The 15,236-nt window shown below is 38.5% G+C and overlaps 1 protein-coding gene across 1 annotated transcript; it reads right to left on the reverse strand.

Annotated features, from left to right (window-relative positions):
• Positions 1-911: 911 nt before the first annotated feature.
• LOC126715596 (FIP1[V]-like protein) lies at positions 912-13,637 on the reverse strand. The gene is made up of 9 exons (XM_050416286.1): positions 12,541-13,637; positions 10,194-10,456; positions 7,905-8,031; positions 7,761-7,829; positions 7,491-7,631; positions 7,155-7,256; positions 6,725-7,053; positions 3,838-5,512; positions 912-2,000 (listed from the first exon to the last, which is right to left on the reverse strand). The coding sequence occupies exons 1-9, from the start codon at positions 13,498-13,500 to the stop codon at positions 1,434-1,436; spliced, it is 4,233 nt and encodes a 1,410-aa protein (XP_050272243.1). The 5' UTR covers positions 13,501-13,637; the 3' UTR covers positions 912-1,433.
• Positions 13,638-15,236: the final 1,599 nt, after the last annotated feature.

A 15,236-nucleotide genomic window follows, 5' to 3' on the forward strand; every position in this document is an offset into this window, starting at 1 on the left:
ATTGTAAAATGGTATGGTATAAGTAATAAAGTAACTTTTTGAGATAGTAAAATAGAGTAGAGTAGCATTTCCTAATGCTGAGGCTCTAAGACCCTCACTTTTAGAGCTTTTTAGGATCATAAGGATTATGTGTGTTGCTTCACCTATTAGTCATCAAACGTGTGTTACTGAGTCATACGATCATACGGTTAAGCTTTGGGATGTGAGATTGACAAATTCGAAATTGGTTATGGAGGTGAAACATGGAAGGCCGGTTGAGAGTGGTTTTTTTTTTTTTTTTTTTTTTTTGGCCATATGGAGTCATGGTGAACCGTTTTCCATCCCACTATTTGTCTTTTGATCTTAGTGCGAGCTTGAAAGAGCTTATTTTCATTGATTTATTTTACAAGACTCAAAAAGGTTATGCATAAATTGAAGTTGATGGCGAAAATAAACTGATTTTTAGTGTAAATAAACAAACAACCTCTTAAAGAAAACCCCTACATTGTTACAAAGTGTGATGAAACTTGAATTGTCCAGCCTACTAGACAGACAAACTTGTGATGCTAATTATATTGAATTTTCTTTTCGTAGTTAATCAAATGATAAAAACCAATACACCAAATGAAGTTTGCTTCAAAGCTGAAATTATCAGTTTACCAAATCGCTGGGTCAGTCAACTATTGTTATTAAATAAAAGATTGTTGTTGAAAAATTGTTCCCCTCGGTATCTCATTGGGATGATGAAATTCCATTTCATCTGGTGGAACTTAACAGTTAGTACTTGGAAAATGGATAGATAACTCGGAAGATGACTAAAAATCTTTCTTTTTTCTTGTTCTTTATCTTTAAATTTCGCATTTCTTAAAACTCACTTGTTCCTTAAGTACAAAAGGAACTTCTACTTCAGGCTTCTGGCCGAAAAAAGAAGGTTAAAAAAAATGATAACTAATCAAGATACAAAATACAAGTGTAAGAACTATAAGTCTATAACACTGTAGTAAATCTGGCTGCTCCTGTTTTGCTCATCGGCTCTTTTCTTCAAACATCAAAGCTGCCACAACTGGAAGACGCCAGCATCAAACTAGTTCCGGCCTCCCATAGCATTTGGCTTCTGCAAGGGTCAGACTTGCCACGTCTGGCAACCCAGATTATTCTGAGTCATAATATGAATTAACACTAAAAAATAATTCCTGTGCCACCATCAGTGACCAGTTTAATGTTACATTCACTAGTATATACAAAACATCAAAAGTATAGGGTGGCAGCATGGTTACAAAAGATGATACGAGTATTGAAGAGGTAGATGGCCGTCTCTAAAACCCTACAGATGCCATTTGAAAACCAAGGGCGTGACTCAACCGGCGGGGTTCTAGAATTACAGAATCAGGCCAAGACCTCCCTCAAAATCATGAGCAATTCAGCAAAATAATGCAGGTCCCTTGATTTCACATTTAGTTACTTACCCACCTTCTTTTCCTAGCAGGCCGCTCTGGTTTGATCTCTGACTCCACAGGAGTCTCAATTTTGGCAGAGGGCAGTGCTTCACTCTCTATCTTCTTAATCACCAAGACTTCTTTCTCACTCGGCAGTGGAAGCTTGAACCGCTCACTTCGCTTCTTCAACTTCTCCACTGTATCCTCCAGGTGCCTTTCCTCCAAAGGTTTTGTGTCAGCATCCTTGCTTTCCAGATCACCAGCATCTTTCTCTTCAGCTGATGGATGTTGATTATCAACAATCTCGACTGTGTTAGCAGATTCATCCAGAGGTTTGGTGGCTTCTGAAGATGCACCATTGATATTCCTATCACTCTCCTTAAATTTCAAGGAAGATGATGGCCTACTGTTGATACTGAAATCCCTCTCAGCATGGCTAGTCCAACGTTCCAACTTGGAGCGCCCTCTTTTTGAGTCTAGTTGTTCATCTTCTGAGGAAACATCTTCCCTATGTTTTCTGGAGACATGACGCTGCACTGGAACCTCCCGCTCACCATTTCCTTGATCCCCGGAGCCTTTCAAGCCCTATATAAAGGAACAAGAAGGAAAAACAGATTTGAACATTTCCTACCATATTTAAGTACAAAGGCCAAAAAACAATAATGAGAAGTGACCATGAGCCTGCAGGGATACTTCCTACATTGAGAATTAAGTAGTGAACCAAAAAAAGAACACCTCAATGGACTCAGCAAATTGTATCTCTCTCTCTCTTATTAGTAATAACAAAGAGTATCTCAAATTCACAATCAAAACCCAGATGAATTGAAGAAAGAAAATAGGAAATGATAATAGGAAATGCCAAAACGAGATGGTAATCTGACCAAGACAAGCAAAGCAGTTTAAAAATTAGTCTGCAAGCCTAAGAACAAGCTCAAATGATCAAAATCAAATTTTATGTCAAAAAATTTACTTCAATGATCTCAAATTCATTCCAAACATCAAAATCTATGTGTGTTTTGGGTCAGTTTTACAAAATAAAATTGTCTGCATCTTCCCTTTCTTTACCCGAATGAATTACTCTAATTACAAGCAGAGGCATACATGAATAAAATACTATGGAGGTGGTGCAAAGAATGTGATGGGATGTAATATAGTTTAGAACTAAATGGGACAGTTGCTTAGAACAGATTGATAGGTGATTAGACACCCCTACAAAGAACAGTAAGTTCTTGAGGAAAAGCTCTCAAAAGGATTATTTTCATTTACTAACAAGAAGCCCTATTACAATGCTTATACATGGATATTTATAGCCTAGGGGTTAGTTACTGGTGATGACATCAACCATAACCAACTCACATTTATCACATGCTATATTACATTTGTAATATATAATCACTTGCAATATTTGATAAAGCACATAACTTCTACTTCCTAACAACTTCTAAAATCTAGCATGTGTATGTGCCTCTAACTAATTTTCCCTCCAATTTTAAAATACTACAACAAACTTAGCACATGTGGATTTAGCTACAATAATCACATGGAACATGTGAAAGACAGCCCTTAGGCTTGGCTTGCCTTGTGCCATGTCACTCCCTCGTGCCACATCACCATGCCATGTCAACATCTTCCATCTATTGAGTTAGACTCCTGCATCAGGGGGTAAATAGCTTAAAACAACCAGGTCACTTCTCAATCCATGAAAAATGGCCTCGAAGTGTAAACAAGGATTGACAACGCTCACCATTTAATGGGGAAAAAAGTCAATTCTCGATATTGCAAAACACTAGCCTAAGCAAGATTATCAGAATGGTGTCATTTCTGTTTATTTGTCTATATATTTATTTATTTCAATAACATTAGCACTTAACCAACACAACTACAGTCGGTCAGCCCATCTGATGACCTATATTATTCCTAAATGAAAGCTACACTGTACATTTCCCAGAAATTAGCATCTTTAAAAGAAAATACTCAATTTTGGAAGCAACTCTTTATTCCACTGAAATCATGGTTTCAACCTTAGTTCAATGCCTGAATAATGAAAATTCAGTAACCAGTTATTATAACGAGCTTCAACAATCAGGTCCTTGAAGTAGGATGTTTAATGGGTCCAATCCCCACCACCCAACACCACCCACCCCTCCCAACCAAAAAAAATTTCGTGGTTAGAATTCCAGCTGAAAACAGGAGCTTAACTAAGCCTTGCTGGAAGAGGGATTGAGCCAGATTTCTCTCTCTTTTTTCTTTTTCTTTTTTTAATTTCTTTTTGTAAACAATGCTTTAATTATATGAATTCAAGCTTGTGACCTACTTGTTCTTCTTGTGAAGGCATTGTCCAATAACTCAACTTCTATGAAGGAAATTTTTTTTCCTTATCAAGACAAAATTATACATTCTTGTGTCTAAACATGGAACATACCGTCTCATTAATTTGACCACTTTGGTCTTCTCGATTTCTCTTGGAGGGGCCTATAGCGTTGTGATCACCACCCTCAGACTCTTTATTCTTCCTTGTATTCTCTCTATGCTTTTTGTCATGCACTCTTTGGTTATCAGAAGCACTAACAGCACGATCATTACGAGTACTTGACCTCTCCTGCCTGGATCTTCTTTCATCATTACTAAATTGATTTCCACGTGGGTAAACATCCTCGCGTCCCCTATAATGTGAATTTTCATCCTCAATTCGATCCCGTCTCTTGGACTGTTCACTGTGTCGCACTGTGTCTTTGAATTGGTATTCTTTATCAGATCCCTTGTACTCTTCCTTTGCCCTAGAATGGCCAGCCAATGCTTTTTCCTCTGGACCACGCCCACCCCTTAGAGCACCCCGTCCTTCATCTCTTTCCCGCTTGGGTAGATTTTCTTCATGAGACTGTTTTAACCTATGCCAATCCTCCCTCTCTCTTGGCGGCCTTTCACCCCTTTCTCTCGGCAACCAGCCCTCATCTTTGTGCCTAACAGAGTGGTGATCCTCAAGATTATCCCTAAGTCTTAGTTGGTCATCTCTCTTCCGTGGGTCCAAAACCTCATCCCTTTCTCGCTTTCGACGACTGGTACTTTCCCTGTGGCCATGCAAGATTTCTTCTTTGTCAGCATGGTCCCTCCTCAGATATTCCTCATCCTTCCTTCTCTTGCCATGGTAATCATCCACATTTTCATACCTACTCTTCAGACCATCATCTCTTTCCCTGTGGCGTGATCCAGCCTCCTTATCATAAGGAATCCTATAGTTTCCATTATCTAACTGTTTCCTTGAATGGAGAAATTCATCTTTGTCACTCCTCTCGCCATCTCGAACCTTACCCCTATGCCTGGATCCCATTTCCTCACCACGCTCCCTCTTCCTTGTTTCTTCAGCTCTAATCCTTCTGTTGTAAGGATCATCATCTCGCCGTTGCCAAGGAATTTCAGGATTGTCCCTCTCCTTTCGCCTATTAAATCCATCAGCTTTCATATGCATCTGATGACCTGAGCTAGGATCCCAGTCTCTATAGAGGTAATCTTCCGTTCCTTTTACTGCCATGCGACTTCTTTCTATATCTTGTCTTCCATCACGATTCTTTCTTCGGAGACCCTGTTCATTGTCATCAAGGTGCCTTTTCATGCTCTCTGTGCGTGTTGAACGTCCTTCTTGAATGACTTCCTCATCAGCCCCATCCCGCCACTTCTGATAGTCCCTGCTGCTTCCTGACCTAGCTTTGCTGTTTTCACTACTTCTTGCAGCCTTTGAGTCCTCGCCCTCATCAAATTCTTGGAGCACAGGTTGTTCGACACGAGAACTCAATTTTTGCTTATTTAACACTCCATCCTTGAGGGTGTCATTTTTGCCTATTGTATTTAAAGTCATTTCATCCTTTTCCATCACAGGGCTTCCATCAGCTAGCAAGAGCTCATCATGTTCAGCATCTTTCTGCTCAACACTTGACTCTCTGGCAACCCTATCCGTGACAGGAGATGATAACCGCGGACTATGTTTACCATCCAAGCTTTCAACTGATTCTTCCTTCTGATCATCATGAAATTTCCCATCACATGTACTTCGACTGGGAGCCATATGAGGGGATTGGTCACGTGCTCTTTCCTGTGTCCGCCTGTATTCAAAAGGCGCAAGTTAAAATGCATTTGTTGAGTCTGATGCAATTTTACAAGTTAATAATAATTCCAGATCAGGCTAATAGAGATATGCTAAAGATTAAACATTTAAACTAATATGTTTCAGTCAATAAATATTATATGCAGCTAAATATGTAACGCCCCAATTTGATTGATTGTGTGATGTGCGTAGGTATGTGATGAGTCCCACATTGGGTATTTACTAGGTTAAACTGGACTTTATTAACAACTACAAGGATCCTCAATTGTGACTCGTCCTTTTGAGGTCTAGCGCAGATGTGGCTAGCGCTTTTCCTTAGGTCGTTACATATGATATCAGAGCTAGGTTGGGTAACCCCGTGTGGGCTCGGAGACACTACTCCATAAAGTGAACCCTAACAAGAACGTTAGGGATTTAAGTGGGGGAGATTGTGACGCCCCAATTTGATTGATTGTGTGATGTGTGTGGGTGTGTGATGAGTCCCACATCGGGTATTTACTGGGTTGAACTGGGCTTTATTAACAACTATAAGGAGCCTCAATTGTGACTAGTCTTTTTGAGGTATAGCGCAAATGTGTCTAATGTTTTTCCTTGGGTTGTTACAAAATATATGAACAAAACTGGGTAACTGCTAACTACAATATCATAAGTTGTACCTGATGAAGTACACAAGGCAAAAGTGTATATATGCCAACTGAAAACCTCCAAATGAGAATACTGACAAATCCCTTTTATTGATTGGACAGAAAAAGCAGACAATTACTTTGAGAACTGCAAGAATGATCAATTTGGAACTATTTTTTCTCTCACCTTCTAAGAAGATCATAAGTAATTTTACATTTATTCTTTGTTATCCAATATATCGTTTAGAATCCTTTTACCATGATTCTCTAATACACATGAAATGCAAGTTAATTTGCTTCTACAATTTACATGCATTCACACGTTCAGACGATGACATCCTAAGCTTTTGTATAAAAATGGCCTGTAAAAACTTAAGATAGAACACAAGGCAAAGGCGCAAGGTGGGACAAGGATTGTAAATCCAATCCAAGTACTTGGAATCAAGGATTGTTGCATTGAGGTGGACTTCTCTTCCTAACTTAAAGGAATGTGTTGAATAAAGAATTATCAAATTGACCAGAATAACAGATAGGTTTCTATGAACATATATCAGACATTACATCTATTTCCAAGACTTATTTCATACCTTTCATCATAAGGAGTACCAACTTTCCCGCTAGTCTGCCCCCTCGAACTAGAAATCTGGACTGGAGCTTCTGGAGGGAAGGATGATATTCCATCCCCATCATTCAAGTTATCTTGACCAGAATTCACAGATGGCATTCTTCTTCCAAGATCTCTCTTTCGAACATTGTAAGCCTGTGGAAAACCATCAAAATACTCACTATCCACCTGCTCTGCGTCTTCTTCAGCTACATCGCCACCTCTAAAATCCTCTCTGGGGGTTTCATTGTCTGGTTGCTCTGGGGCATTTCCTGTGGAGGAATCATCATCTACAGAGTCCTGCAAGACAATCTGTTCACAGAAATACCCCTGGTTATCTACACCGCATATGAAATGAAGCATCCAATCCCACAATTAGATCAATGCACTTAAAGACAGATATTAGTACATACCTCAATAATTGCATCTGAATCACGCATGCGAGGAGGTCGAGTGTCAATGGAGGGGAGACGCTCACCATAACCACCTTCAACCTGTATTGCTCTCCCGGTTGGCTGGAGGGGAAAAAAAATAGATGAGCCCGGATGCAACTATAGCAAATAAACGCAATTGTCTCATAGATACAGCTTTTTTTAACATGATTGCTAAAAGCTCTGTGTAAATATTGTGACAGTTAGAAAGGCAAAGAAAAAGAAGAGAGCTATATGAAAATAAAGAGTAAAAATTAATGGCAGAATATAGTTGTCTACAAATCTTCATGTAGAAAATAACATAACAGCTGTACATACTATAGGTGGCCGCACACGAGCAGATCCTTTTGCTAAATCACTTTGTCCAACATCCAACTTTCCAGAATTTGCATTTTCAGCCAGAACATCATGAACACCAGTGGCTGCTGCCAATTCTGGGGGTAAATCTGGATCATACTCCTGGGGAAATAAAAGAAATAAAAGATTTTTTCTGGTAAAATAACTTGAGCATAGAAGCCAAATATTCTATTGAAAACCACAATAAACTTTCCCAAGTCCCAAGATACATAAAGACCTCAACCTCATTACCTGCTCTGTTCGCCCACTTTCATAAACACGAATTTTGCTTTGCATGGTAGACTCTAGGCGGAGTTGTTCCTGAAAAATCAATATGCAGGGACTTAGTTTTCATTTACATGGCCAACATTATGATTCAAGGTTTAATAAAGTTACCAGCCGCCTGCAATAATCTTTCCAGCTCTCCTCATTCAAACCAAAATTGAAGAAGTCTGATATATCAATGCCAGGATATTTCCATGGTTTCTCCTCAAAACTTTCAATGTCAACATCAAATATAGTCCTGAAAATATTCAAGAGGGCTACATGAGCAAATCATGACCAAAAAAAAAAATTTGGAAACTCAATTCTTTAACAGAAACCTAGAATGCAGAAATATAAAAGATGGACCACTACATCCAAAATTGTAGAGAAAAAAGGAATCCTGCAAGGAGAAAAATTGGCTCTTTTTTCACTTTCTGCAACAAGATGGAATTTATATAGTAGACACGAGCGTGACACTAGCATGTTAATAATGAACACTAAACTCCATCACAATAGTCAAAACAATCTAGCAATGAACAAAAGATTTCTTCCCCCTCTTGACTGACAAGATTGTTGGCATCTCATAACAATAAAAGAGAGTAAGGATTCTGAAAACCTGATTATAATATGATCCCTAAAAGGGTTAAGGATGTCAGAATTAAAACCATTTATTAGTTATTACTTTCGCTGTCTCTTTTTTTGACTAGAACAGTAGCATATTAGGCGGGACACCTACCTATTGCAAATAATGTGACATTATATGATTCAATTAGCTAAACATATCTGCTTAAAGGATATTTAAGAACACAGGTCAACACCTATCACAGACAGATATTTTAGAATACTACAGTATACCACCAAAAGTTTAAACTGTATCTGTCTTCACCATGCCCTTGAAAGTGCTTTAAATCTCTGGATTTATAAAGCTTAAAAGTAAATACTAAATAGTAGAATTTTTTTCCTAAAATCTCCAAATTTCAGCTTTTTCTATTAGACTACAAAAGAGCTTTACGGTGCTCAAAAGTTCTTTCCGTTCTTGCTACCAAATACCCTCTTTTTTCCAAAAAGCATTTGATGGGGCTCAAAGCTGTACTCTGGTTGTTCACAAGCTGTAAAGGTTTGAGAATCAAAGGGAATTATCCCTCAAATGAAGGCCTGTTGTTTCCTTGGTTATTTTAGCAAAATCTCTTTCTAATCATCCAACATGTGAAGATGGCAATCAGACTCATCAATATAAAGGAAAGGACTGCAAACAGTGCAATTCTTGAAAAACTAGGACACAATAAGGTAGGGACACAACATTAATTAATATATTTTTAGGTATAATTTATTATAATTTAAGGGTTAAAATGCAATATATTTTGTGTGTTACTCTTTATTTACTAATTAATTAATCCATTTAGCAAATATAATTTCTCTATATGAATCCCTTTTTTCTATATTAAGGCAACCCACATCCTTCAATATATAAGGCCCTTGTTCCAGTATCTTATGGAGCCAACTGGCTCAATCCGCCCATTACTACTTTTTTTTTTCAGGCTCAGAATACTCTTATGTTCTACTCAATTATAACTTTTTCCTCACTTTCCTTACTTTAAACCAAAAAATAAAAACCTTTCCTCGAGAATCACCACTCACACACACACACAGAGCAGAGGTAGCTAGGCCTCATTCACCACCAAAGCTCCAAGATTGATGAACTCCTTGCCGATGCCGCGTAGAAAGTCTGTTCCTCTAAACTCTGCTGCCTCGCCTTGTGCCTTGAAATCTTTTCTTCTTCTTCTTTGATCTCCACCGATATGGTCACTTCCTCACGGTCCTCACCAGCTCCCTCCTCTTGGAATTAAAACAGGCCACATCTCATAGTAGGCCATCATGCATCACGTTCTTCCAAAATTTCAGGCCTTACATTTTATTTTCAACTTAAAGCTTGGCCATGTCTCATCCAATTTTTTTTTTTTATAAATAATAATAATAAGTTAGTAAACCCTAATAATAATTTTTTTGTGGGACATGCAGAGACATTTGCCGTGTCCATGCTTCTTAGCAAATCATCCAACAGTTATTTTAATATATTATCAGCTGATAAAATCCACAGAAACACAAACAAGCTAAACAATAATATTTAACAAAATAAAGTGCATTGACCAAACCTACATCAGTTAGATCCCATTTAGATGAACTATAGAGTTCCGTAAGAAGTCCCAAACTTCCAATATGCGTGTGTTTGTGTTCAGAGGCAATAATGGCATACACATCAAAGGTTGACACTCGTGTCCTAGGATTTTATCCCAAAACCTTTCTCTACAACACAATGTTAATGAAACCACCTCTAACCGAGGCCTTTCATAAAGCTAACAACAAGACAACTAACATGAAAGAAAAACAAGCAACCAGCATACGCAGCCAATCAAAAATTACTTGTGAGAAGGAAGTGTGAATTCCAGTCCACCACCACCACCAAAACCTCGCCCCGCCATATTGTTGCCCCAGGCAGGCAATCCAAAACCTGAGTGGAAACCTTTCTGCATTGGAGAAGCATTTTTAATTCCTGTTGGTCTCCATTCACCTCTACCACGACCAGCCATAGGACCCATGTTGACAAGTGGACGAACTTGACCAGGGCCTCCTCCAGGAATGGAGGTAGCTGCCCCAGACATTGGCACCGCACCAGGTCTAACATACTGCAGGTTAACAAAAAATAAACATAAGGTTTTACATGCAAAGACAGGAAAAACAAACAGGTATAAGACAACAGTTAAAATATGCTTTAGCCATACAAAGAGAACAATTGCAGATACAGCAGAATTTTTCCCTATGAACCAAAAGAGAAGTTCTGAAAGTATCATTGACACATACTGTTACTTATGTTGAATTAAGATACAAGCTGACCAGTAAAGGGGAGTTAAGAGGGGGAAGATCAACCTTCCTAGGCATGAATATTGAAAAAGCTCTAAGAACATGTTTATATTTTAGTTCAAGTCAGAAACAGAAGACATAATTCTAAAAATTTCAAATGATAATGATGAAAAAAGATACAAAGCAGATATAATTTAATCTTTATAGTCCTATCACAATTAGTCTTTCAAGCCAAATGCCAAGGCAAATGGCAATAACTATAGATTTAAAATTATTTGTTTCTAATAGCATGAAAGTACATATGATACTCATCACAAAACACAAAACCCCTGAGATAACCATACCACCACATGGAATTAACCACTTGTCAGAACACAGGCTGGAGACTATGGCTGAAAAATACAAAGTAAAGCTTGATTATTATATTTTACACTTCCAGACAAAAAAGGTTTGGTACAATGCATCCAGGATTAGAGACTATGAGGTGTATCAAGCACACAATCTTTGGTATATAAACCATGAATCATTGCAAAATAACAACAACTGAAGCAAAGACCAGGGGCAAGAGTTCCCCAAAAAAAATTAACTAGGAAGAAACACACCTCAAAAGGACTTTTTACGTAATTTTTCCCTTTAATTTACATATCAAGGAATCCATTTTCTCAAATACATAATATAGTATTGCTGTCCACAGTTCCAGAAATGTACTTTTAATTGAAATGCATCTGGATTTGTAATTGCTCATAAAGTAAATGATATGGAGGTAAATAAACTGCTCTAGGAATAGCTGCCCCTTCTCAACCAACCCAATCATGTCAACACTGCTGTAAATGGTAAATGCAATAGATCAATTATCAATGAAGGCATGCCACATATAAATTCATTGTGGCATAACCAGAATACAAGTTTGCTCACTCATAATTCCGAATTGTAGGATTCTCAAAAAAAAAATTCCAAATTGTATTAACAGCATATCTTTCTTCTTTCATATCAGAGAAGCAGCATTGAAAGAGATAGATGGTAGTGACAACAACATTTATGGAGACGAATATAGGAACATATAACGCCAACATTGTGTTGAACATTAATAAGGTTTAATCTCAAAGGTTCCCTATAGATCAGTTGCATTTTTTTTAATTGCGTCATTAATGCCATGGAAGGATTGCTCAAGATAAAGGGGGCCATCAGAACAATATTGTGAAATTTCTTCATAATTACTTCAGAAACAGGGTCAAATCCTAACACTAGATGTGGAAATAAACAGTATGACACGTAAAACCCACAATGCACAGAACTCTTCTACAGATTTAAACACTAAACACAAAATATATCTTATAGATTGAAGAGGGCCCCATTTACCGTCCTCACATTTGACTTTCAAATCAAAACCCAGGTAGAGGATTTTACCAAAGTAACAAACTACAAGGATAAACCACTTTAAATTAAGTGATTGGAATGAAGAGAAATCAGTTTGATCTCCTCCATTACTCGTAAATCCCAAAAATGAATCATGGCTGAAACTTTTCTTAACCAGATGATTTTACCAGCCAGCTAAACGCAGCTGCCTTTACTTTTAAGTATAAATAAAATCTCAGCAAACAGTAAGAATCATCAAACACTTATTAAGGCAACCAATTTTCATTTCCATTACTCAGAATTGGTGAACAAAAAAATACATTTTGGGCACTCACTCCTTTCTACTTTTTCAAACACAACAAACCAAAAAAAAAAAAAAAAACTAATAGCTATAACACAAATCGAAATCCAATGCATCAATTTCCCACTTCATTTTACAAAAATTACAATCCATAACTACACTCTAATTCTCATCAAATAAGGGGAAAACACACAACCCCAATATACACAAAATCGTTCCCGATTTTCAAGCAACAACATATAACTCACTGACCTTAAACTGAGAATGAAATGGATGATACCCATGATTGCTATAACCAATTTTCGGCGCCACCACCGCGCCTACGTGGACACCGCCACCAATAACCTTCCCGGCATCCCCAGTCTCCTTCTTCTCTCCATCCGCTGCCTGCGCTGCATCTTCGCCCCATTCTTGCGCCTCCATCTCCTGATTCAGCTCCCCATCCGCCACAATAACCAGCGGATCCCCATCTTCATCATCATCATCTTCCTCGCCTCCAATTCCGCCTCTCTCCATTGCCATGGGCCCATGGTTGTTATCATTCAACACTATCTGCAAATCGTCATCACTATCACTGTCCCAATCATTCTCGCCGCTGCCGCCACCGCCTCCGCTGGCATCGTCCTTTCTAGAAGCTTCCAGATTCACCGTCAAACCACGCACCATCGCGTCACCGCCGCTGCCGCTTCCGCTTCCGCCACCACCGGAGAGTCCTGGAATGATTGGCTCGGAGCCAATATCGTCAATTCCAGTATTACCCTCCTCAATATCAAAATTCACATCTTTATCCATCAAATCCACGCCTCCTTCACCTCCTCCTCGGCTCAAAGCCTCCGATTCAACAACACCAGCCTCCGGACCAGTCCTTCTCGGTAATTCAACATCTCCGGCTTCCAAAACCCTAGCAACACCAGCTGAATCCTCGCGAGCAATCGAATTCGGCGCCAAATCGAGCTTGACGGCTTCGCGAACAGGCTCCTTAGGTTGAGGAGCTAGGGTTTGATTGGGCGCAGTGGAACTAGAGTGAGGAGCTCCGAAAACGATCCCATCGTCGTCGTTGCTGCTCTTTAGGTTGAGATCGATCGGACTGTGGAGAGACGGTGGCGCAGGCGACGGTTGGTGAGGCTGCGAAGCGGAGGATAGCGACGACGAAGAAGCAAAAGGTCTGAGCACGTCCGTGTACAGATCTCCGAACTCGTCGTCGTCTTCCATTAGAGAGAGAAAGAGAGAGAGTGTTTCTTTCTTTCTTTCCTTCTTTTTTTTTCTAGAGAGAGAAACAGAAGAAGGGTTTTGAGTTTTTGTGAAAGGTTGTGTGAAGCAATGTGTTTGTGTTAAGAGTTACGCTTCTTTTTTTTGTTTTCTTTCTTTTTTTTTTGTTTACGCCTAATAAATTGTGTGTTTCCGTTTTACAATTGTGTATTGACCCAGTGTTATTGTTATCTGCATTTGCTTTTAGGACACAATTTCGTTATTTCATTTCGGACAAAAACCTAAGGACAGTCCTTAACTAAAATTATACTTAAGTTTTATGGAGAAAAAAAAAATCATATTGCTGAATTTTAAAAATGAAATTTAAGAAACACTTAAGATAATATACTTAAATTTTGTCATTTCATTTCCTTTTTTTTTTTTTTTTTTGTTGATAAACTTCATTTCCCTAATTTGCGTTGTATTAGTTTGGTATGGAAATCAAATTGGGGGCATCTGGGCAATTTGGGATTTGTTAATTTGGACTGAGAAAGTGTTGGTGATACAATCTAGGGATGAAAGTAACTTCTCAATTTTTCTTATGGGTTGTGCTACTTCTATTTGTACTTGTGTTAATTCACTCCCAAAAGTGGCAAAGTCCAAACAAAACCAACAAGAGTTCAGGTACTTCGGGTTCTAAATTTGTTTACACTAAAAACTAAAAGGTCTATCGATCACACATTCTCCCTCTCTCGTTGTCTACCTAAAAAAACAAACTTGTTAACTTTATTGTTAAGTTATAAAAAAAAAATATATATATATATATATATAGAAATATGTCTATAGAAATAATGAAATATTCAATTATCTACTATGAGCCTATTGTAATTTAATATGGCACAATCCAATTCTCAAGTAAACAAGAATTTGGGTTCAACCTCCCTTGCCCACTTGTTGTAAGTGACATTCTATTTGTTTTGATGTAAAATATTTTCATATTTTACGGTGTTTGTTTTACCGTAAAATATTTAGTCAAAAGTAAAATATTTTCAGTCAAACAATACAACCAAGGCAAATAAATATAAAATGTTTTACACTTAAAAAATTGGTAAAATATTTTACATTTGCTGTTGTCTCTCTCAGTCCCGATTAGCCCCTCTCTCACTCGCTCACACTTTCAGTTTCTCTCCACAAGACCACAACCTAGCTCACCTTCACTCCTCTCCCACCCATTACCAACTCTACCTTATCCAGTAATCCCTTGGAACTTTGACTCTCGGCATTAATGTTCCTAACTTGAACGTCAAGCGCAAGGACGGTCTAAATCGGCGACTACTGCCTCTTTTGTGGTGCAAATCAGTGATAAGGTCGATAGTGGGGTGGGTCATCGTCAAATCTGAGTGCTGGTGTCTCTCTCTCGGTGGTGGGGTGGGTTGTCGATGATGGGTTTTAATGGGCTGGGTCATTGGTGTTGGGTTTTGGTGGGCTGGATTTGGTGTTTTCAAGTTTGGTTCTGAGGTTGGTGGCCGGAATTGCTATAGTTGTGGTGGTTCGTGGGTTTTGATGGTGGCTAAATAAGAGTGGGTTTCATTGATCTTTGACTTTGGAAATTTTGTTTTCATTTGGTATTGTTGCTTCCTGTTGGTGGTTGTTGTTGTGGTGGTGTGGTCGTGTGAGTGGTGGTGTTTAGTCACTAGATTTTGGTGGCAGCGGGGCGGTGGTGGCTTTTTTTTTCTTTTTTTTTTCCTTTCTTTTCTTTT

The sequence above is a fragment of the Quercus robur genome, chromosome 2 (assembly GCF_932294415.1).
Source record: "Quercus robur chromosome 2, dhQueRobu3.1, whole genome shotgun sequence".
Lineage (NCBI taxonomy): Eukaryota > Viridiplantae > Streptophyta > Magnoliopsida > Fagales > Fagaceae > Quercus > Quercus robur.

Coding starts and splice junctions, on each gene's coding strand:
- LOC126715596 (XM_050416286.1), bottom strand. CDS start 13,500: ATGGAAGACGACGACGAGTTCGGAGATCTGTACACGGACGTGCTCAGA. Junction 10,457..12,540: donor CATTTCATTCTCAGTTTAAG/GTCAGTGAGTTA, acceptor GTTAACCTGCAG/TATGTTAGACCTGGTGCGGT. Junction 7,632..7,760: donor AAAGTGGGCGAACAGAGCAG/GTAATGAGGTTG, acceptor TTATTTCCCCAG/GAGTATGATCCAGATTTACC.